General features: G+C 42.6%; 1 protein-coding gene across 1 annotated transcript in view; it reads left to right on the top strand.

Annotated features, from left to right (window-relative positions):
- SHTN1 (shootin 1) overlaps positions 1–23,441 on the top strand; it is an 81,222-nt gene that overhangs the window by 9,472 nt on the left and 48,309 nt on the right. Inside the window, exons 2-4 of the mRNA XM_087823978.1 lie at positions 3,393–3,445; positions 13,942–14,002; positions 19,789–19,883. Coding sequence (XP_087680104.1) covers positions 3,393–3,445; positions 13,942–14,002; positions 19,789–19,883 — 209 coding nt within the window. The remainder of the gene's footprint in view (positions 1–3,392; positions 3,446–13,941; positions 14,003–19,788; positions 19,884–23,441) is intronic.

Below are 23,441 nucleotides of genomic sequence, written 5' to 3'. Positions count from 1 at the left end.
TCCTTGTCTCTTGCCATGCACACAAGATTCCATGTGCTTCGCTGGATCAGTAACAATACCCATGGCAAACGTGTATTGGACACTTAATATGCCTAAGCTCTCCTCCATGGCACGTGTTGACTCACTCACTCTTAGTAACAACACCGTGAGACACGTATAATGAATGATTATTCCCATTTTCCAGATGAGGGAAACAAGACTCAGATTAACCAAGTTGTCCAAGGTCCCCTGGCTACTATGTGCTTGGGCTGGGACTAGTCTGCACTTTTTAATTACTGTGCCGTGTGTGACCTTGTGGTGCAGTGAAGTGTACTATACCTCTGGACTGGGAGATGACCTCTTTCCAAGCTGTGGATATTTTTCTTACAGCAGAGAATTGATCAAATCCATCTTTTCTTTCTCATCGGTTAGTTCAAGATGTGGAGCGTCTCTCGTCAAATCACTTGAGCTGCACAGCTGACTTAAAGTTTGCAAACTGTGAGCCAGTTCTGGGCCCATTAAGAAGGCTTTCCATGTGCCCAAAAAGAAGTAGCTGGATATAACGTAGGGCACTTCCGTTTTTGCCAGTTTTGCTGAGGATGGTTGCATATGTATTCACTACGGGGTATGTGTGTGTGTAAGTATTATTTAGAACAGTGAGCTTGGTTTTCTAACTTCAAAGAAATAAAAATACTAATAACTGTTTTTCTTTCCTTTTACATCCTATCCCCCTTCCCTCTACCAAGTGGTTGAATTCTTACCCTTTTCATCTCCTTTCCTTGTACCTGGCTTTGTTGCTATTTTTTTTTTTAACTCCCACATAATCACAATAAAACATATTTTCTGTGATTTCCATTAAGATACGATAGGTGACCCCTTAATGAACCCTTTTCTTAAAGACCCAGTAATTGGGAGTCTGTAATGTTTCATCTGAATTCTATTGGCAATATAATGGAAGAATAGTATCGGTATTTTTAAAAAGCCTTCAAAGCCATTACCCGATATTTTAAATACAAAAAAAAATTTCTTAATGTCAGTGTGAGATCATGGTTTTATAAGCCTTTATTGCTTGTTTTGTATGTCTGTAGAGTAGGTCAATAAGAATAGAGTAGTAAATCAATTTTGACTTTTCAGCTTCATCTACAGATACTTTTTTTTTTTTAATTTTCACCTGAGGATATTTCTTCCATTGCTTTGGAGAGGGAGAGGAAGGGGGGGAGAGAGAGAGAGAGAGAAACATCAATGTGAGAGACATCGGTTGGTTGCTTCCCACACATGCCCTGACTGATCGAGCCTGCAACCGAGGTATATGCCCTTGGCTGGAATCGATCCCAGGACCCTTCGGTCTGCAGGCCGACACTCTAACCACTGAGCCAAACCGGCTTGGGTGATGCTTTTAAATGTCAAGTAAACTAATGCAAAGTCTCTCCATAAAGTATATATTTATTTTTCAAAGCAATGTTAGAAATAGTAATAAGATTTGGAACTGTGAGTACAGATTACCCAATGGCGTGAGTGCATATTTTGAGCATCTCTTACTTCTTGTTTCTTTCTTGTAAAAAGGGGAGGGAGCTTTTCATTGATTTTTCAGAACCAAGAACAATTTGGTTTGTACTCATTGGCTGGGGTTTGTGTGATGGAGGCTGATGAGGAGCTGCTGTGTAGCGAGCTGCATTCTGTGGTTAATCAGATCTTCTGTTGAAAATGTAATTATTTTTAAAAGGGCTGTATCTTTACGTGTATACATTCAAGCTGTTTTATGGGCTAATTTCCAAGGGTTCTTTTTGGGCATGGCTTCAATAAAATTGTCCATTAATTCTTATTTAGATGGAGTGCTAATAAAACTTCTGGACAGTGGTGGTATAATTCCATAAATATTTGCTCATTTGAATTGGATTTTCAGATTTGGGTTCTACCATCACAGTAGCTATTCTAAACGCTTTGGGTCACGATTGGAGGAACTACAACATGGACTTTACCGTGTGAATTGTCTATTTCTGGGTGCTCTCTGATTCAGTGGTTAAAATCATACACGTTAGAGTTAGTGACCAGATACCTGGGATGTTCTTGAAGCCCCTGGTTTCAGATATTTTATTTCTACCTTTATGTTATTCATAGAAATAGGACATTCTGTTTGTCTTTTTTTTATTTTTAAGAAAAACGTTTTGTACATAAATTCGATTAAAATTTTAGAAAGGAATAGTATATAATTCGAGAAAAAAGATCATTTGCTGGTGTCTGGTAGCAGTCAGGGTGCTGGTCTGGGAGTGGGCAGCAGCTCTGCGAGCCCCCCGGGACACTGTGCTCCGCCGTCCATCCCAGATCTTTCTCCTTCCCATTGTCCGCTCTAAATGTAGCATCCTAACTGTAAGGACGTCTAAAAATGGTGCTTCAGCCCTGGCCGGTTTGGCTTAATGGTTAGAGCGTCGGCCTACAGACGGCCAGTAGCTCTGTTGCAGGCTCGCCCGGCCCTGATCGGGGCGCGTGTGGGAGGCAGCCAATCCATGTGTTTCTCTCACGTCGATGTTTCTCTCTCTTTCCCCCCCTTCCACTCTTCTGAAAGGCAATGGAAAAAATGTCCTTGGGTAAGGAAAAATAAAATTAAAATAAAATAAAATAAAATAAAATAAAATAAAATAAAATAAAATAAAATAAAATAAAATAAAATAAAATAAAATAAAATAAAAATAAAAAAAGATAAAATAAATTAAAAAATAAAATAAAAATGGTGCCTTGGCTGAAAGATAAATGTGGGGGTTCGGGTTACTTCATTTTTCTAGCAATAGAGGGTTTTAAGTTGAAAACTGCTGTGTGTGTTTTTTTCCATATAGTTGGAAATATTTCCAAATAATTCATGTTTTTCCAGCCTAGTGGAATGAATCTGGTGGGTATGTGGTCACGGTTTGGTGCGTGATGATCTCGCAGTGCCTGAAAGCGGTTGTCCTTAGCTGAGTGCTCAGAGCATGAACTTTCTGCTCTGGGGATGACAAAGCAGATGTGTGACAGTGAGTTGGATGTGTAAGCCTACTTAATTTCTGGCGGCTGATTTTAAAAACAAACCTCTGTTTGTTACAGCACCACAGACTAATAGTGCTGGGAGGAACTTCAGGGACCACCACCTGCCAGGACCAAGACTTGAGTAGCCAAGAGAGGTGACTTGTCATAGGTCACTTAAGGCTCACAGGTCTTCCTAATGACCTAGGGAGAACCGAAATCCGGTTTGGTGGCCTCACATCCTCTCTGATCTCTTTTCTCTTCCTTACTCTTAAAGGCAGGAGCCCGCCTTCTGTGGCCTCTGCTGCACCTCGCCCCCACCCGAGTAAATAGACAGTGGCAGTTGGTTGGGTTCCCAGGTGTCCCTACAGTAAACTTTCGATAGCGTTCTAATGTTCTTTCCTTTTCTTTTCTTTCAGCAATAGGCGAATATGAAGACCTTAGAGCAGAGAACCAGAAAACAAAGGAGAAGGTTTGTACTTTGCCCTTTCTTTCCTTCCTTACAAGTGTACAAAGCCTAGATGGCATGCGTATTGTTCTGCCACCAATTTCAGTTAAATGCGAATGAGAGGGGTTTTTCTTTTTTTTCTATTTTCTTTTCTCCTGCATGTGTGGTTCAAGCTTATATCAACTCCAGGCTCCAGATGGTAAAGAATAGCAGGCATGCCACAGTGGGCGCTGCTCGGGGGATTAACTACACAGCTAAATGTGCAGCGAGGCACCAGGCCAAGCAACTCAGGCCCCCAAGAAGGGTACTTTCCCCCGACAGTTAGATTTGGGATTCTAGGGATGGAATCGAAGGCCTGACGCATGTATTTTTAGGGTTTAGACATACTAGGTTCTGGAGAGAACTGTTTGGAATTAATCATGGGAGGTTAGCCCAAAGGCCTCCATAAACCTTTCGTATGTTTACTTCCTGTAAGTATATGAATAATATGCTGGAAGGTGAGAAATACCCCGTGTGAAGATGGGGAAGCCTGGTGGATATTTCCAGGGACTCTGGAAATTTTATTATTAAACTGTTAAGTAATTGAATTCTACTTACATTTACAAACTGCTTACCATTTTGTCTCTGAACGTGTTTATTTAAGATTCGTGAATATGTGTGCGTGTGTGTGTTCCCTGTAAATTTAGGGAGGGGAAAAATGGAAGGGAAGGCTAATTAAAAAAAAGTAGGACTGAATAGGAAATGAAAAGCGGGAGAAAGAGAGCAGAACCATCCATTGTTGTTTTTAGACATAAATGAAATTTACTGTTAGAAATTACTTTGTTTGGTGGACCAGATATTTCAAAACATAATATCCATGGTGGAAAAGTAATAAAACAGGTTCCTTTGTGGCTGTTTAAGGTGGTCATCATTGCTGTAAATGATGAAACCCCAGTTTTACAATTTCGAGTTAAGACCTATAATGAAAGTTAGTAGTGAGCTAAATATTTGTAAAACTTGTGGCATATTTATTGGGCCCTTAGGAATCATATTTAGCTTTTTCACACATATTAATTTGCCACCAATGTAGCTATAGTATGCTTGGTGATATTAATACTAAGTATTTCAAAGGAGATTATAAAGGATTTTTAGATCATTATTTTTCACCCAGTCTTGAGACTCCTTTGCTCATTTGTAAATAACTCTCTAGTGTTCTGTGAAATCTGGAGCTTCTTCCCTTTCTTTCATCAGGCGATGCAGGGAGTGGTGGGTGGTGGTCATGAAAATATCCATGATAGAATGTGGCTGGTGTGTGCATCACCAATATGGTGAGAAGGCCACAGAAAATAGCTCGACAGAATTTCTTATTCTAATGCCACGAACACCAAAAATCATGTATGTTCCGGGGATGCCAGCAGGTGGGGAGTTTGTTCTTAGATCCTGGGTCAAAGTGGAGCCAATGGGCGATGCTTAGGCCAGGTCGCCTGAGCCTCTTTTTCTAAGATACCCAACCATCTTCCAGCTCTAGGAGAGAGAGCCCAGAAGTTACCAGTCGATTGAGTCTCTTCCGTGGATGTTCCTGGCCCACGAGGGGAAGAGCAGGGCCAGCTGGGAGGGTTAATTCAGGAGAACTCTTTGACTCAACCTAGGAGATGTGAAGAGGGAAAGCAAGCGGGTGCCTTCATGTGGTAGAGAAGGAAGGACATAGAAGACCATGAATAGCCCAAGAGGGGGAAGAGCCACTGTTGGTTTTCTGTCTTCGTCTTGTTTACTCGTAGACCCAGCATCGCCCTGAAAATAGCAGATGTTCTGTAAACATCTGCGCTGGTGTTGATGATGGTCGTTGACCTGAGAGCCACTTTCTGCAGGGAGGTTTCAAGGGAACCACCTGTCGTGGGAGTGGGATTAGAGGTAAAATGCATCTGGTAAAGGAAGGGTTATGAATTATCTTAGCCCATTAACCGCTCACATGTTTCTCTACACAGAGCCCGGCCTAATACTTTTGTAACATCTGTATGCATTATTGACCTGCTCCTGTTCTAATTCTTTAAAAATAACTATTAACAGAAACGGAAAGAAAGGAAATGAAAGCAACACGGAATGCTGTGTGGTTGGGTGGAACAAAATAGAGGGGTTTTAAGTTCACCGCACTCTGTTTATCTTCTGTTAAAAGACTAGCAGGCTTATTACTGAAGATTTTTTTTTTCCCCAAAAAGGGGGGCCGTATTACAAAGGAGGGCAACATGTAATAAAAGGCTTTTATGCGGCACAGAATGCGTCGAGGCGGCTTCAGTTCCGGGGGAGGTAAGCGGAGAGGGCCATTTTCTCAGGCTGAGCGCGGGCCTGGGCCCGGCGGCCCGAGCTTTGTCTGCTCCACACCAGCGAACTGACGTGGCCGCTCTTGCCGCGTGGCCCACACCGGGGTTGGGCGAAAGCCACCAAGGACGGGAGTCTAAAATCAGGCTCCACTTGCCATCGTCAGTTTGAGGTGGGGAGGTTTTGCATGAGTGGAAGGGAGGAACAACACAATAAATGGCAAGTTATTTCTCCCTTCCACGTGTCCACGTGCAGCCTGACTGTCTTTGTTGCCAGGTCATGCACCTTGGCCGTGGGGAGAGGCCGTGGGTGTGATCTTTCGGGTAAGATCTTTGGACGGCCTGCTTGGAGTCTCCTCTGTTGAGACAAGTGGTGGGATGTGACTCTCTTGGGAGCAGGCAGTTGCTGGACAGGCCTGTTTGGTGAGAAGTTGCTGGGGGCCATGTACACTCCCTTAGCTCCCTATCTGGTGCTTCGAACCGCCCTGGGTCAGCTCCGTTTCACCGGGAACAGGACCTCAGGGCTTAACAGGCTCCAGACGAAACCTGGGTCTTCCAACCACCAGTGCTCTCCTTGAAGCAGGTAAGCTCACGGGAGCTAATTGACTCATTTTTTTCCACCAAGGTCTTGGTGTTCTTCACAATCCTTTATTGTTAGCTCACGAATTTTCCCCGTGAATTTAATCCCACACATTATCAGACTCAGTGCTTCTCCTGGATCATTTGTCTGTCACTTTGTATTTCGAAACTGAAAGTTGAATATTTGATCCACCTGTGTCAGTAAAATTCACTTGCGTGTGCGTGTGCGCGCACATGTAGTTTCTGACATACTGCATTCCTGACATAGCTGCATTCCGAGGATAGGAGTCAGAGGTTCGGGAGGGTGGGCCAAAGTTTTCATGATCTTTTCCTTTGCAGTTTTCCTTTTTTATCTTTGTCACCCGAGGATGTTTTTGCCATTGATTTTTTTTAAATGTGGTTTTTTTATTGATTTCAGAGAGAGGAAGGGGAGAGGGAGAGAGAGGTAGAAACGTCAATGATGAAAGAGAGTCATTGATCGGCTGCCTCCTGCATGCCCCCGACTGGGGATCAAGCCCACAACCTGGGCATGTGCTCTGACCAGCAATCAAACCTTGATCTCCTGGATCGATGCTCAACCACTGAGCCACGCCAGCCGAGCTTTTCCATTGATGTTTTTAGACAGTGGAAGGGATGGAGGGAGGGAGAGAGAGACACGCACACTGATTGGTTGCCTTTCCCATGCGCCCGACTGACTGGGGCCAGGGATCGAACCTGCAGCCCAGGTATGTGCCCCTTGACCAGGAATCAAACCCGAAACCCTTCTGTGCATGCTGACGCTCTAACCACTGAGCCACACTGGCCAGGGCAGTTTCCCCTTTTTAAGAAAATATAATGTTAATGATTTTGTGGTTTTTTAAAATCGATGTCTCTGAGACTGGGGTCAGAATCTTTGAGTTTATAAGGAAAGCTTTTTGAACGGAAAGCTTTTGGTTGAAAGCCTTCTGAGTACTGGGGTAGGAAAAAATACATACGGAAGTCCCACTCTAGAGTAAAACCGCCCTGATGAGGGGCCCAGACATGTTGACAAAGAACTGTAATAAATTGTGATGCTAGAAGTGAATACCTAGAGTTTGGGGGTGGATGGGCACAGGAAGTAAAACAAGGTTCCTACTCAGTTCCACGTGACCAACTTAGTAGCTCTCAATGCCTGGCTTAAATGTCACTGACTGTTTTCAAAGTCTTCTCTAATTCTCTTCGAAGCAGAATTAACTGTTTGCTTCTTTGTAATAAAACATCTGTATGTTTCTTACGCACTTACCACATTTTATCAACAAAAATTCATTGTTCATTATAAAAATAAGTCAGGTCCAAGTTGTAGGGGTTGCCTTAAAATGTAAAAGCTTCAGGTTGTTGTGTTGTTGTTTTTTAACATCAGGGTAAGTGGAGATTATGGAAAGGGTGCTCCTTTCCTTTATTCTTTGCCTCGTTTCTAAATAACATTATCCATGGGATGTTACAAAGTGAGGAAGTCTATCACATTGAAATCAACAGCCCTTCCAGAGCTGTTCTTTTTAGGGTATGGGAAAATAGAGGGCCCTTTATTTTGGAATCAACCAAATAGAATGTTCTTGGCTTGTGAAGCCATCACCGTATTCAAATGTTAGTCGTGCTCCTGCAGTGGAGGGGCTTTCTCTTACGACTCACGCAGGATCCATGTCATAATTGTTCGGGGCTTTTTCCTGTATGGGGGGAGCAAAACCTCCCTGAGCTTTGAAATAGCTTTCAGTTCTCTGAGGCTGGAGGGGGGGGTGTGGATCCCGCATAAAGAGAAGGAAACCTGTATCACAGAAGAATGTCTGCCTTTAAACAGTAAGTATCTGTGTTTAATATTACGAACCGAGCTCGAGTTTTGAAATGAATAAATGTTTAAGTGGCTGATTAGACATCGTTTGGCCGAGCTACTGTAACAGGGCGCCGGGCCGTTCTGTCAGCTCGCCAGGAACAATGAATGAAAAGGGAGCGGGGCAGACACTTTCCAAGACTTATGTTTCAAGCAGCAAGGTAGATGATACTGTTTGCGTCGTGGCTCGGTCATCTATTGTTAAAATTTCTTCCTCGTGTGTAAATTTCAGAGGTGAAGGTCCCAAAGTATTTTATTTTTTAAAAAAATCAAGAAAGAAGCCAGCCACTTTTAAAGAGCAAGATATGCACCCATTATGCTAACTGTTCATGCATAATACATCCACATACATGCAGTTTCTTTAGAACCGAGTGGCAAGTGGCTGTGCCAGAGAAAAAGTAATTACTTAGCAGTTTGAAAGTGAAAATGAGTCTCTTATTAACAGCAATCTATCCAGAAACAAAGAGCAGGGATCTCTGTTCGGACGACATGTGCTTCCCTCGAACACACAATGCCTAGAATTTGGAGAATGCTGTATGACAGCTTTGGGGGCAGCTACCACTTTATTGCCTGTGAAAATTGGAGGAAAAAACTTTGAATTGGGAGAAAGAACACCAGCAAAAGAGAAAGAGACTGAAAGGAATTCCGTCCCGGTGGGGATGATTTAATTTATTGTGTTCTTTGAGGGCAGGCACAGTCGAGTTCTATCCAAACTTACGTAGTTGGAAACAGTAGAATGGTGGGTTATTACTGAAAATGATTGGATGCTCCTCTGACTCCATCGGAAAAGATTCTAAAACAGGTAAATATGCACAGTTCCGAAGCTTTGCATGTTTAAATTTTTAAATATGGGTAAGTGGACATAAAAAGAATGAACTTCAGGAAAAAGAAGTCAGAATGGTGTGGGGTTGAGGCCTCTGCTGTTTGTGCCCACAGTTTGCACCATAGAAAGTTTCTTACAAACTGCTTGTTTCATTGTGCATCTTTCCGGGTAGGTCACATGTTTTGTGAGAGCAGGTTGTCTGTTCTGTTCCCCACGGTATTCCCCCCAGTGCTGGACACAGCGCCTGGCACGTGTGGGTGCTGTGCCTGTGATTTGTTCAGTGCTCCAGGAAGGAAACGGAGGCGTTCGGTGGGGACAGTCGATGTCTGCTTAGTCCAGGTCAGCCAACGGCAAGGACGTACCTGACCGTGCATTGCCTACCCTGGTGGCGTGCTGTGTGTGCGGTGCGTGTGTGCGCCTTGGGCCCCAAGCTGGCCTTGCTGTGGCCGGCAACCCTGCCCCGCATCTGTGCACCTGGGAGATAAAAATGGATGTTGATATTAATAGAGGTTAGGCACGGTTCAGAATCCCGGGGGCTGTCTTGCTCAAAATACACACCCAGCAAAACAGAAAGATGTCTTAGTGCCTACGTCGGTGATCTGTACGTCTGCCGAGCCCCGTCACGCAGGCATTTTAGTGTAAACTGAGTCCGATGTGCGTGGGAGGAAGATCAGAGCTGTTCATTTTGGGGGGGGGCGTACCAGCTCCCCCTGGACAGGCTTGCCCCTGAAAGTCAGAGGCCAGTGCTCTGACAAGCTGGTTTGGTTTCAGAAGCCAGGAGCTGCCCGGCTGCGGCTCAAGGGCGAAGATCTGTGGAATAGCTGGGCCGTCTAACACGCAGAGCTTTCAGGGCCACAAGGCCGAGCTCTGGTCAGATCACCGCTCCATACAGAGCCAGAGACTCTGGAAGAGGCATCACGTCATCCGTCTCGCTTAAACCAGCCAGCGCCGGGCCACAGAATCATGGGGCATCGCAATTAAGCGACGTGGGCCCGTGAACATCTGTTGCTATTGCAAAGTCTTCGTGAGCAATTCTCAGACAAAAAGGAGCCATTTCTACAAATAGTGCAGCTGCGTGGGCAGGGCAGGGCAGGGGCAGGGGCAGGATGGGCGAGGGGCCCCTGGGGGACTTAGAGAGGAAACATTCTTCCAGGAGGGCCCAGAACCCTTGCTGACACCTCTCTGCAGGCAGAACGAGAGAAAGGGTACAAGATCCGTTTGTGGGTTCACCTAAAATGATGAAATAAGTGGCTGTTTGGATCTCTGCTTCGTGAATGGGCCCGCCGTTCATATTTTTGTTCAGCTCCGGGTGAGACTAAAGCTGCATTTGCAGCATGTGTAGGTCCCTCCCCCCGGCACACTCCCCTTCCAGTAATCATAGCAGATGGTGAATTCTGTGGCTGCCAGTTCTGTCATCATGTGGTTGCAGAAAATAGAAAGCCGGGCCACATGAAGACCCCAGAGGGAACACAGCTGGGGTTGGGAGACAGCCCCCGAATCCGCCGGCGATGGCCTGGGGTCAGCGCAGAGGCACAGAGCTGGACTGGGGGAGCGGGTCACTTGCATGTTAGAATGAGACCTGCTGTTACCCAGAGCCTGTCCCCTGCACCTGATGAGCAGAGAGCGTGGGCATAAGACCGTACGTTTTGGGGATTGGTATCAGACCGGTAAACGGCCGCCGCATTGGCGGTTTGTGTGTGACGTCAGCCGGTGGCCTTTTTCAGATCTGAGGAGACAGAGTCCCATATAAGAATTTATATTCCATTCACCTGTCATACAAAGGCTCAGTGAAAACTCCAGCTATCTGATTTAGGCAGGAATGAAATGAATCTCTAATTATTTCAGGTGATGTTTTGAGAGGTAGATAGAAGAAGCCAAGCGGCACTAAGTCAGGAGCAGCCCTCCCGGGCACCAGCTCTTAGATAAATACGGTTTTCACAGGGCTTCGTATACCTTCAGAAATGCCAGATATGACAAACGTGACATTAAGTAGAAAGAAAACACCAGATATATTCCATTGGGCAGTCATGACTCGAGTCTAACCAGAAATTCGGTTTGTTTTTGTGCTGTAGACTATAGTGTGCGTTGTTGGAGGTGGGGCGGGCGGGCCGGCGGGGTGGCGGGGAAATACAGAACAAGCGGAGTCCACCTTCTAGAAAACGAACGTGACTGAAACAACTGGCTGGCAGAGTCGTAAACTAAGCATCTGACAGTGTGCCGTGTGCTGAAGGATCGATTAAAAATTATTTGAGAATCCAGAACTCTAGTGTTTAGAATTTTAAACACCAAAAAACAGTAAGTGCAGTTTATCAGATCAGTTATCAGAGATTTTGAGAGATTGAGAGGGGGGGAGGGAGGGGAGACACACACCATATAAATGTAACTTTTACTACAGTACATTGTTATAATTGTCCTATTTTATTATTAGTTACTGTTAATCTCTTACGGTGCCTAGTTTATTAATTAAACATTATCAAAGGTATCTATGTATAGGAAAAAACATATATAGGGTTTGCTACTATCCACAGTTTGAGGCGTCCACTAGGGGTCCTGGTCTGTACCCCCCACGGATAAGGGGGAACTGCCGTTTGCCTTCTCTTTTAAGATGTGGCCCCGCCTGACCCTTCTTGTGGAGGGTCCAAGTCAGGATGTCGCGAGCAGCTTTGCTCCCTTAGCGCCGTGTGCTGGCTTCACGCGCTCCCGTCGGAAGGGGTTCCCCCAAACGGTTCCTTAAAGTTCGCGTTCTCGAGGGACTAAAGAGGAAAATGGAGCTGTTTGCTTCTTATTTTTTTTTTTTAATTTTAAAAATATTTTAAAAGCACAGTAAAGGACAGAGACTAATGGAACAAATATGCAACATACAGAATGAACTTATTTTTTTGAAGTTTAAAATAAAAAAGAACGCTACAGATAAAATTGTTGAATATCGCCCCTGTCGCCCAACCACAGTCCCCTTCCCCTCCCTTTTTTTGTCATAAATGTTGTATGTATATTCTTCTATTTTGTGGGTTTCTATTTTTATATATGCCATACGTGTCATGAAATATGCATATACAATAAAAATCTATCAAGTGTTTGTGTGGTAAGGTATCATTTGGGCTTGACCGACGTGGCTCAGAGGTTGAGCATCGACCTGGGATCCAGGCAATCGCGGTTCGATTCCCGGTCAGGGCACCTGCCCGGTTGTGGGTTCGATCCCCGGTCGGGGGCGTGCGGGAGGCAGTCGATCGATGACTGTCTCATCATTGGTGTTTCTCTCTCTCTCTCTCTCCCCCTTCCTCTCTCTGAAATCAATAAGGACTTTTTTTTTAAAAAAAGATATCATTTGATTTATATTCTACAAGTCCTTTTACTCAACATTGTGGTTTTTGCCGTCTTCCTGGCTTATACACAGAGCTCTGGGCCATTCATTTTCACTGTGTGTTTCGCAGTGTATTATATGAATGTACCATGATGTGTTGCTGTGATAAATGCTGAACGTGTTTGCACAGACCATCTCGTACACATTACTAGAGAGTCTGGTAGTAGAACCCTGAAGTAGAGCTGCCGGGTCCTACATAGGGTGTGTGCGTTTTCCATTTAGATAGTTGATCTCCAAGTAGCCGTGCCTGTTGACACTTCCAGCAGTAGGTGAGCTTCCAGCGCCTGGTATCAGACTTTTTCAGCGTTTGCCAGTCTGTTGGATGACAATATCTCACTATTTTAATTTGGGTTTTTCAGATGGTCGGTGACATCATTATTTAGCCATAGTAATTTGAAAATATTCAAAGGCACAAAATCCCAATATATTTATCTGGCATAGCAGGATTAAAATATAATTTAAAGCTGTGTTTCATTCAAATGGTCCTCTTGTTACAGTACTCCACAAAATTAAAATTTTAAATTATCACTGTAATAGCTAAAATCACTTTAAAAAATATATATATATATCTTTATTGATTTCAGAGAGAGGAAAGGAGAGGGAGAGAGAGAGATAGAAACATCAATGATGAGAGAGTCATTGATCGAGCCCGCAACCCGGGCATGTGCCCTGACCGGGAATCGAACCCCGATCGCCTGGATCCTAGGTCGACGCTCAACCGCTGAGCCACACCCAGCCGGGCTAAAATCACTTTTTAAAGCTTGAGACACTGTGGATGAAAATCTTTCTAAAAGTGTGATATGTTCCCATCTTGTGAAATTCAGGATAAAGTGAATCCAGTCCTCATAATGAACATTAGGCTTTTTAAAAAGTCAATATCTTAAGGGCCTGTTAAAGTACTAAATACTTGCTTCTGGACCAGAGGTCCTAAGAGGTCCTCATGCTTTAATAGTTTTTTTATTGTTGTTTTTTTCCTTTTATGGTCTTTTCAGTGAGTCTCCTCCCACCTTTGAAAATGAAAAATCCATTTATATAAATGATGCGTGCTTATGGCAGAATATTTTCTCTTCTTTTAAATTGCTACCTCCTTCTCTTTAGAAACTCTATGGATACAGAATGGTGTTTTTCTTGAGTGAGAGAGTGCCCAGGACGTGTGGCCGCAGCTTGTCTTCATGTAGTGGTCCCTTCATGTAGTGGTCACTTCCAGTTGTGCCCCGGTGTCCTGGATATTTGAGGCCATCCAGTTTCAGGAAATCTGACCTAGGGATGAGTGGGGTAACCACTGTACTTGCAAAATACCTATTTAAAAAGAGGCACAAAAATTCTCTTAAAAAGTGAACATATTTTAATTTAAGGACGTTAAATTTGTCTGTTGCTAAGGAGGCCTTGAGCAGTAAGGTGGCTGATTATCTTAGAAGGTCCAAGAATGTTGGCCAGATACAGTGGTCCAAACCCCAGGCTGGCTGAGCAGTACGAATACCCTGTACCCCTTAATGCTTTCTTAAGGCGTTTTAATTTTTGTTTTCTTTCCATAAAATTCCTATTGTTTATAAGTTTGCTCGCTCTTGTCTTTCCAAACTTATGATACAAATTCACTGTTTTTATCTCTTCTCATTTCAGTGTGACAAAATTAAGCAAGAACGAGATGAAGCTGTTAGAAAACTGGAGGAGTTTCAGAAAAGTACGTAAGCATTTCAGCGGAAAAGCTATACCACCCACAGCTGTGTCGTGGGATGGCATGGGTGGGCATGGCCCCTGTGCTTCGCTACAGAGGCCGGGCATCCAAGCAAGCAAGGGCTGTCTTCCCATGTGCCCCCCAGGCGCCCTGGCAGGACTGCTCTTTTTAAAGAGATGGAATGAGCACAATTGTCTTATGAGTGTGTTATCATAAAAGACAGTTTTTACTTATCAAAAATTTTACTATGCAGAACAGTTAAAAGAGAACAAAAATGACTTGTTATCTAGACTTTTTGAGAAAAGCCAATGTTGGTACTTTGTAGCCTTTCTTTCCCGTTTTTTTATCTGTGTAATATGTGTATCTACAAAAAATACAGTCATACTCTGCATTTAGTTATGCAGCTTGTTCGTTTCGGGAAACAAGATTTTATGGTCATCTTTGCACACCAGTAGAGATGGATGTAGTTTTAATGTTGCCCATACTATTCTGTTATATGATAGTACCGTGATTTATTTAAACATTTCTTCAGTGATAGATGGATTATATCTGGTTTTTGGTTATTATAAATACGGCCTTGGCAAGTATTCTTGTAGATACATCTTTACAGTGGTCTGGTTAGTTCCCTAGGTCATAAAAAAGGAATTCGAGGTTCACAGAACATACACGTTTTTAAGAGTTGGAATGCTTGAGACAGTCCTCTCATCAAGGAAAGTTCTAGTCCCATGAAAGTTGTAATAATTTTTGTAAATGTTTGCTATGTTATTTTGTATGTGATTTAAATTTGTTACTACTTTATCCCCTAAGATGGAACATATCTGAGGACACTCAGAAGGATCACAAGGAAATATGTCATGGGAACAGGGCCAGACCTTAGCAGGGAAAGTGATCCTCGCCTTGGAAGCTGAGCCTTTGTCCACTGCTCTGCAAATGCAGTCATCCTCAGACAGTTTGATTGTATCACAAAGTGTTCACTTGATAACTACATAACAAAACATTGTATTCTCCTTGAAGGTAAAACAGCTATAAAAGTGCAGCATTATAGTTACATTTCAATAGCCAGTTTATTTCAAGTGTCTGACTGTCACAAAGAAACTCTAAGGGGAATGTTGCTGATATTTCCCATCTCTGGAGGCCAGTACGCCGTGACAGAAATAGCTCTTATTTATGAATATATGAATTGCAGCTGTGAAGGATTTTCTCCTTCCCTGGTAGAGCCCTAATGGGGTGTCCTTACACTTGTGCTGACACCCGAGTCACATCCGAAAGAGTTATACCACCGACATTGTGACCAGTTAGTGTGCCGTGTTAATTATTGATGGTGGATTGGCTACCAGCGGTGCGCAGTGGGAACAGTCCCAGTGGGACTTTCTTAGAACTCAGAAAGCTTTAAATATTTTATAAAAATTGTGTCTGTGGTTCAGACTTTTGAACACAGGGTAGAATTTTAGATTTGGAAGGAGCGAGGCAGTTATCACTAGTGAAAAGCGCCATTCGGTGCCAGTCTATGTAGCCGTGAGAATACCTGCATTAGTACAGTTGGGATAAGGGACCCAGTTTCATGGGCTGTTCAAGGATTAAATGAGATAATCCATGTGCAAAGTGCTGGATACGGTGCCTGGCACTACAGCCAGTGCTCAGTGAATGCCAGTTGCTGCCACCACTGTCTTATGCACCATCCAGTGCTTGACCGCCCTTTGGTATTGAACGCCTATTGTTTCCTTTCTCGAGTTAGTTCCCGGACACCTGTCTCCACATTTGGACAGCTCTCGGGAATGTGTCTCCTGGTGCTGAGTTGAAATTGCCTCCCTGTAATGTTTACCTACTAGGCTTGGTTCTTGAAGTATGGGAAGAGCAGCTGACTGAGGCCCAGGAAAAGCTTTGTTGGGCCAGGGGGCTCTACTCTCCCTGGCTTAGCTGGTTTTGTCCACGCAGGGGTGAGAAAAAGTAGGTTTATAGTTGTTCATATGGAAAAAGAACATGCAGGTCGTGATGATTATAATAGTGTATCCACTCACAAGAACATTACAACTGTAAACCTACTTTGGCCCACCTCATATTTCCATGCCATTCTTGGCCCTCTGCATAAAATGGCTCTGAAAATACCTACCTCACAGAGTGGTCATGAGATTTATGAGAGAGCACAGGTCAAGGGTTTAGCACGAGGCTGGATACAGAGTTGGCTCAATAAATGGTGGTGGTGGTTTCCTAAGCAATTCTACATGACAGAGGACATCTTTGTAAGAGGGTATTCGCAGATGAACTCAGGCCTGGTACATTTCCCAGTCATTCAAACACACACAGACATGATGACCCGCTTTGTATGTTGCAGTGCGCTAAGTGCAAGAGAGTCAGACACGAGTGAAACAAAGTCTCTGCTCTAATACGCACAGTTAGTAGAAGACAAAAACAAGTTAAAAAAAAACCCGGTTACCCTACAGTGTGATGGCAAGTGTGTAGGAGTGTTTTGAGATCATCAAAGAGGAGAGACAAACTTTGCTAATTCAACTCAACTGATAGAAGCAATAATTGATATATATTTATAGGTTATGCTTCTGAGTTCTCAGAGTCATTAAAAAATTTTTATTATGGAAAATTTCAAGCTTATACAACAGTGAGGAAATAGTATAATGAGCCACCATGTGCCCGTCCTACAGCTTCAACAGTTACCATCTCTTGGCCGGTCTTCTTTCTTCTGTGCGTCCATACACCCACTCTCACCGATAGGATTATGTTGAAAGTAATTCCAGTCATCACATCATTTTATTTGTAAATATTTCAATATGTATTTCCCAAATACTAGGATTTTTTTAAAACAAAACTGAAGTAATAGGGTCCTTTTATTGAAAGATCATCTTTTTTCTTTTTTTAAACCTTCATGTCATTCAAATTATAGGTGTTTCAGGTGCAGTGGGCATGGACTGTGGATATTGTGAGACGAGCCTGAATTAGGACCGTAGGCAAATCATTAAATGAACAACGAAAGGTTTTTTTAAAAACATTTGTTCTCTGAGAGGTGCCAATATATTTGTATATTTGAAAAAAATTTCTGTTTGGTGTCACGTGACCTGACTTTTGGTTTTGGAAATGGGGTCATGCTTCTTAAAGGCATAAGTGGCCTTTGAAATAGTTTCCTCCCTTTAGGATCTAGGAAGTTGCTAAGGAGGGTTCTATGCTACCAATTTAGCATTGGGATCATTTTTTAAACTAAAAATGAAGGCACACTTTTTATTTTGTGCTGTTCCCTCTACAGCTTCTTAGAGGAAGAAATAAAAACCCCACCTGCTGGAGGATTCCGCAGCAGAACTAGAGAAAATGTGGACCGGGGCTGCCTAGCTCAGTTTATCAAGTTAAATTACTTTAAAGCTTTTTACAAAATGTTTAGAAAATAAGGGTGTGTGTTTTTTCTTTTTGCTAGGCCTAAACCTCACGACTGTGGAATAATTTCTCTTACTCTCCCATGAGCAAGAATGTTATTGAATAAAAAAGTCACATTCCTATGAAAAATGCAGAGTGTTTATGTTTTTGTTAGGATGGTGGAAATACCAGATTGTGGCAGAAGATGTCAAGTAGTTAAGGCTAAAAATTCAAAGTAATATTTGATGTTGTAAAAAATTGTATAGGTTTCTTTTCTCTTCCCTCCGCATTTTTGAAGAACCTACCTTGTAAATATAGTGATAAAGTGCCAGGAATATTAGGATTTTAAGGAAATAATAGAGCCTATTATTTAAACTACAATATAAAAGGCAATTATATTGATGAAGAGCTACACGGGCTTTGTGTGTGTGAATAAACTTGGTCTGTGTTCAGCTTCTATTTGTTCTTCTGGCATAAACACATATTGTGTGTGATTCCAGTTTAATGGGGACCCGTTTGTATGCCAAGCAGCTGCATTTTAGGACCTATTGCGTGATTTCATAGCTCTCTGAAAATTGCTTCTATTCAGAACGAGAGATAGGAGGGGGGGGCGGTGGCGTGGAGGGGGGAGGGGGAGAGCCTCAACACACAATCATTTCTTTTCAATTGGAGCCAGAAAGGTTGATGACAACATGACCATTGTGTTATAATGATAAGACCACTAAGGCATCTGTACCTCTCATCAAGGCTTTCACACAACAGCAGATACAATTTAATTCACTGCTCTGTCAGTGGGGCTGATACCATTATGCCGTCTGTCTCCACGGTTATAATCACTGTCGTCTGAGAAATGCGGCTGAAATGATCTTGAGCAGTCAAAGAAACTCTCAATTAAGGCTGCCACTTCCAATGTGTCAGATTGTGTCTTATGCACTTGGTACAATTTTCCCTTCCAATCCTGTTTATTTACAATGTCTACCAGTAATTACGCTTAACGTGTCATTTAGCGAGGGGGGCCCCTGCCAAGCCGATTGTTGGGTGCTGCGGTGCCGTTGAGTGGGAGTTTCTCGAAGTCAATGCCATCAGCGGCTTTTAGGCCCTGATGGGATGCGGTAGTAATGTTGATAATGCAAGGATCGCGCTCATCAAGTCATAATTAGATGCCACTCAAATGTGCCACTTGTAATAACAGTGTTGATTCATGTTTTTCTCGGTGACTGCAACTACTAATTAGTTAAGTGGTTTTTGGTTGGCCTGCATTTGCCGCGGATGATTATTACCCCTGAAAAAATGTCAAGGTTAGAGATGTTTCTGGCCATTTAGTGCTGCTTTATGAATTTGAATATTAACATAATAAGAACTTTGGACAGACTTAGGAAGTAATACATTTTTTTTTTTTTGGTATTTAATTTGGAGAGAAAAAAATTTCCCCGAGTTTAATAATAATTGCAGGTTAATTAAGCTTAAATCAAGCAAAAGTAATCACTCTTTGTGTTACGTGAGCCCAGTGCTTTTTTTGCCTAACTTTGTTGGCTTTCTCCTTTGGGCATCTTTAATTTTTTGGTGTTTTTTTTTAAGGCAAACAAATGTGTTTAAGTATACATGTCTACAGGTGAGTAAATTTGAGATTCTGAGCATTTTCTTTTAACTAGAAAGATGAGTGAAAGGAATTAGCATTTTTCTTACTCAATGTTCAAAGTATAATTCAAATTCTAAATTACTTTGTACCTTTAAATCTCAATTTATATAAACCAGCTACCAAAATATATCTGAAAATTACTATTTTTCAAGCATTGGTAAAATAGCAAGTCAAATTTATTTTTTTCTAAATCTTCCTGACAGTCTGGGATGCAGCCTATTAGCATCTATTTTCAGCATCATATAGTACAAAAATCTTGTCGCTATACTTCACTACCCTGGAGTTTATTAAATAACAGTAACTACTTTGTCACTAATAAAAACTGTTGCGAAACTCCCCTTAGCTAAGCCGCCACATTGTTATTACAGGTATGAGATCAACTCCAGATTTAGTTTTTAAAATTTCCCTTTAGCTAATTCCTTGTTGGATCCATCTGTTACATCCTCCTAAGAAAAGGAAATCATGTGTCACTTTTTATCTGTGAAAGGTTCTTTTGTTTAAATTAGTGGTTACGTACACAGCTACATAGAAAATAGACGCTGAAAAAAGTTATCCTAAATAGCTTTCTTAAAGTGTGTGCAACAGCAATAAAAGTTCTTGGTTGTGTCCTTTTTTTCTTTGTACATTCAAATATTAGATAAGATTGAATCAGGGCAGCATCTTAAACACTTTTCTCTGTGATCTCGAAAGTTCTGGCTAAAGAATTGGAGTGTTCTTAACCATGGGACAAGATGCGTGGGCTTCTGGAGGAGCTGACTAATCTCTGAATGCTGAGACTTTTTTCCCTCATTCCTAGTTTCTCACATGGTTATAGAGGAAGTGAATTTCATGCAGAACCATCTTGAAATAGAGAAGACTTGTCGAGAAAGCGCTGAAGCTTTGGCCACAAAGGTGAGACTCTTCCGATCAAAGAAATTCTACCTGGGCCTTGACATTTCTCCTTGCTTTTCTGCACAGCGGATTCTGTTCTTGTCTTGCTGTTTTAGTTTTTCAGCCTGTCGCCTGCTCTGCTGCTGAGAAAAGTGTGGCAAGGGCTCAGAATCCCAGAATCTGATTATGTAAATATCTTCCCTCATGCCGAGGCTATTTTTTATTGTAAAAGGAGCATTTGTGTGTGTCTGTAGTTCAGCATTTGTGCTTTTTGCCTGTGAAAAATAGTCCCAGAGTAATCCGTTGAGCCAGACTTTCCAAATGTCCATACATTTGGCGAAAACGTAACCAAGTTTCAGACGAGCCTGGGGTGATGGGAGAGAGCAGTGAGTGTCCCTTATTTGAATCAGATGGAAAAGTCTGCCTCGAGCCTTACATTTCAGGTGATTATTTGTGAAAGCAAAGTGAGGGCATGCTCGAGGTGACCTCCGGTGCTCTGCTGATTGCTTCTGGCTGATGAATTTACCAAGTGTGTAATTTTCTATATTCTGTCTCATCAGAAGTACATTATTATTAAAGAATGTTTTTATCTCTGTCTTATGTATTTTGGGTTGGGTAAAATGCATCTGAACATTTCATCAGAAAATGGACTACAGCAATTTGCACTCAAATTTCATTAGTAATGCCGGTGGTTGCTTTCCCTTTTCCCCCATCACCTTCCTCTAGTCTAAAGTATTTCTTTTCATGTGGCTGAAATTCTACAGACCTATGTATCTGTGTAGCTATCTAATTTGTAGGCATTAACAGTCTGCTTGCCAGAGGTATTTGCTTAATTGTTTGCATAACGACACTGCATTAGAATCCATAAGATAAGCAGTCAGAACCTAACCTAGAATATCAATGTGCGTGTGTAGCTTCTCTTCTGTTATTTGTCTAAAGAACACACAGCATGACAGGCCATCGCCTGAGAGCAGTGGCGACCTGGGCGCACTCCTGCCATCTCCACCCTGCTGCGCATCGCTGGCATTCACTGGCCCATGATGCTGCGTGAATTCTCCTTTTCGTTTTCTTTATTTCTTCTTTTGGAACAAGTGGGGAAAAATATATTCGGAGCATACTAGACGCTCTGAATCTTGTCGTGTCCAAGGATAGTCACTGTACTTTCTCTCGTTACGGACAAGTGTCCCCGTTGCAATAGTACATCCAGAGGGAGAGCAGCGACTACCCCTCAGGACTGGAGGTTTATGGAAATCAGTGGTTTGGGAGGCAGTAGACACAGGTTATTTTATCTCCCTTCCCCCTTTTAAAATTTGACAGGTGACTTTGAAGAAGAGAACTCACCTCTCTGAGCTGCAGTTGTCCTGTCCTAAGTGTCAGGATAGACCAGGGTTGATTTCTTAAGAGGACCCCAGGCCCCCTGACTCTGGGAATGTGGGCCAGGCAGGTGTATGTAGAAAAGCCGCCAGGGGACTGTTACATTCATCCTTGGATATGAAGCACTGTGTTTGTGTTACTAACCTGTGTAAGGTCATCCTTACAGTTTCTTCTTCTTTTTTAAAGAATTTATTGGGGTGACACTGACAGTTGTTTTGACTATAGGATCCTTAACTTACACAGTTTATCACCTGTTCTTTAAGAAGCTTTTTTGAAAATGGACAAATGATTTGTTTTTGAGGATACACTATGGGGACTGGAATAAAAAAAAAAAAAACCAAAAGCCTTTCAGCCACACACTGTAGATGTCCTCATTGGATGTGGCACGTACTACAGCTCTGATGGCGAAGTTTAGAAGTTTCATTATGTGTGATCAGTAAGGGGTAGTGACACATCCCGATTTCATTATCTGTGTCATTTTGAAAGCAGGTTTCATTTTTAAGCAGCAAAGTTTCTGTAAACTATTTCTTTTTTTTTCTAAACCTTTGCTCTCAAATTAATGACAAAAAGAACGTTGAATTCTTGCAATGCAGTTTGACTGCATACTTTTTTAAAAAGCAAGTACAGATACCTGGCTTTTCCAAAATGTGCAGGTTAAACCGACAAATGCAGACCAGCTGTTTAAACCCAACGGGCCAGGTCTGTTTTACTTGCTAGTTCCGTATCTTTAAGTATTTATTAAACTGTGTGCAATGTAAAAACTCCATTAACATTTGAATATAGAAGATTCTGTTACTGTAGGATTATAGAAGATTTGTTTTTACCCTGTGATTTAGAACAGCTCTAAAAAAAAGTAGCGTGCCTTCACCCATCTAACTCAGTGGGTCATAACCACAGCGAAGTAGCTTCACCAAAATTCGTGAATTCAGGGTTTTTACAAGTGTCCAGTTAGTATAGTCACAAGATCTTATGTATATAAATCTTTATATTCCTTCTTTCATAGTGTTAAAATAATATTTCAGAGGAGGCTTTTGAAACTTTCCGTCTGGCTCGAGTTTTGAGTTAGTAACTTTGTTAAACACAGTAGTTGTGTTGTAGCCGGAGAGGAGCTGGTGGATTTCGGTGCCCAGTTTGATGGAGGCATTAAACTCTTTGGAGGGCAGGACTTTGAACTCTGAGGCTATTAAGTAGTATTGTGGTAATGGGCTGGGATGCATTAAGCACCAACTGGCAAAACTTAGTATTTTCATGACAGTCCTGGAGGAAGGGAAAATGTATAGACAGATACGTAGGTTGAAGAAAACCAGCCAATAAGATTTCCAAAGGAAACTTAGATGCACCAACTAAACCCCTTTTGTTACTATTAGTAGCTAACACTTGCTGCATTTTCACTGTGTCAGTCACTGTATTCGATACTTTATATGTAATATTTAACCTTCATATGATGGAATAGAGACTGTTTTTATCCTTAGTTTGCTGATGAGAAAGCTGGCACTGAACTGTTAGGCGGTTCTAGAAGCAGGGACGACCGGACCGTAGAGCTGGGGCTTCAGTCTGCTGGACCGGTTTCGTAGGAATGTGCAGAAACGCACCGCCTGGCTCCGCGTCCGTGGGCCTCAGCGCTGACGTCCGGTGGGCTCACCCGGGACGCTCTGCTGGGCCTCACTGCCGGAGTTGGGTCTGGTGAGGGCTGTGCGTTGGGATTTTTAAAAAGCTCTGGAGAGATTCTGATGTGCAGAGTTGAAAACCACTGGTTTAAATATTAGGATGCAGAATTACAAATTAAGCCTTGAGTCTTTTCACTTTTTCCTTAAATTGTTATTTTTTTTCCTAACATTCAGGAAAAAAAATGCATTGCTTGAGTATTGACAAGGATCTTTGAGCCTCTAGCGCTATGTGTGCTATAGAGTTCATGGTTCAAAGGCCGTTCCCCCTCCCCCCCCCCCAAACAGTGTTTACTTGAATTTTCCAGTTTAAGGAAGAGGGGTTGGGAAATCACGGGCCTCGTGCCTTATTCCTGATCCTCTGATGTGATCTGGGGAGCTAGAAGCTAGAGCCGTGGGCTGGGGGTGGGGAATCAGGGGCTGTGTCTGATTCTCTGAAGAGATCTCACCAGGCTTCCCAGGAAGAGCCCATGAAAGGGTTCATGGCCATTTCTAGGAGCTTCTTTCTGACTCCCCAGAGAGGAAGTGCCTCTTGTGCTCT

This window comes from Miniopterus natalensis, chromosome 14 (assembly GCF_054644295.1).
Source record: "Miniopterus natalensis isolate mMinNat1 chromosome 14, mMinNat1.hap1, whole genome shotgun sequence".
NCBI lineage: Eukaryota > Metazoa > Chordata > Mammalia > Chiroptera > Miniopteridae > Miniopterus > Miniopterus natalensis.
Note: the sequence above shows the minus strand (reverse complement) of the source record. Positions and strands in the feature narration are given on the sequence as shown.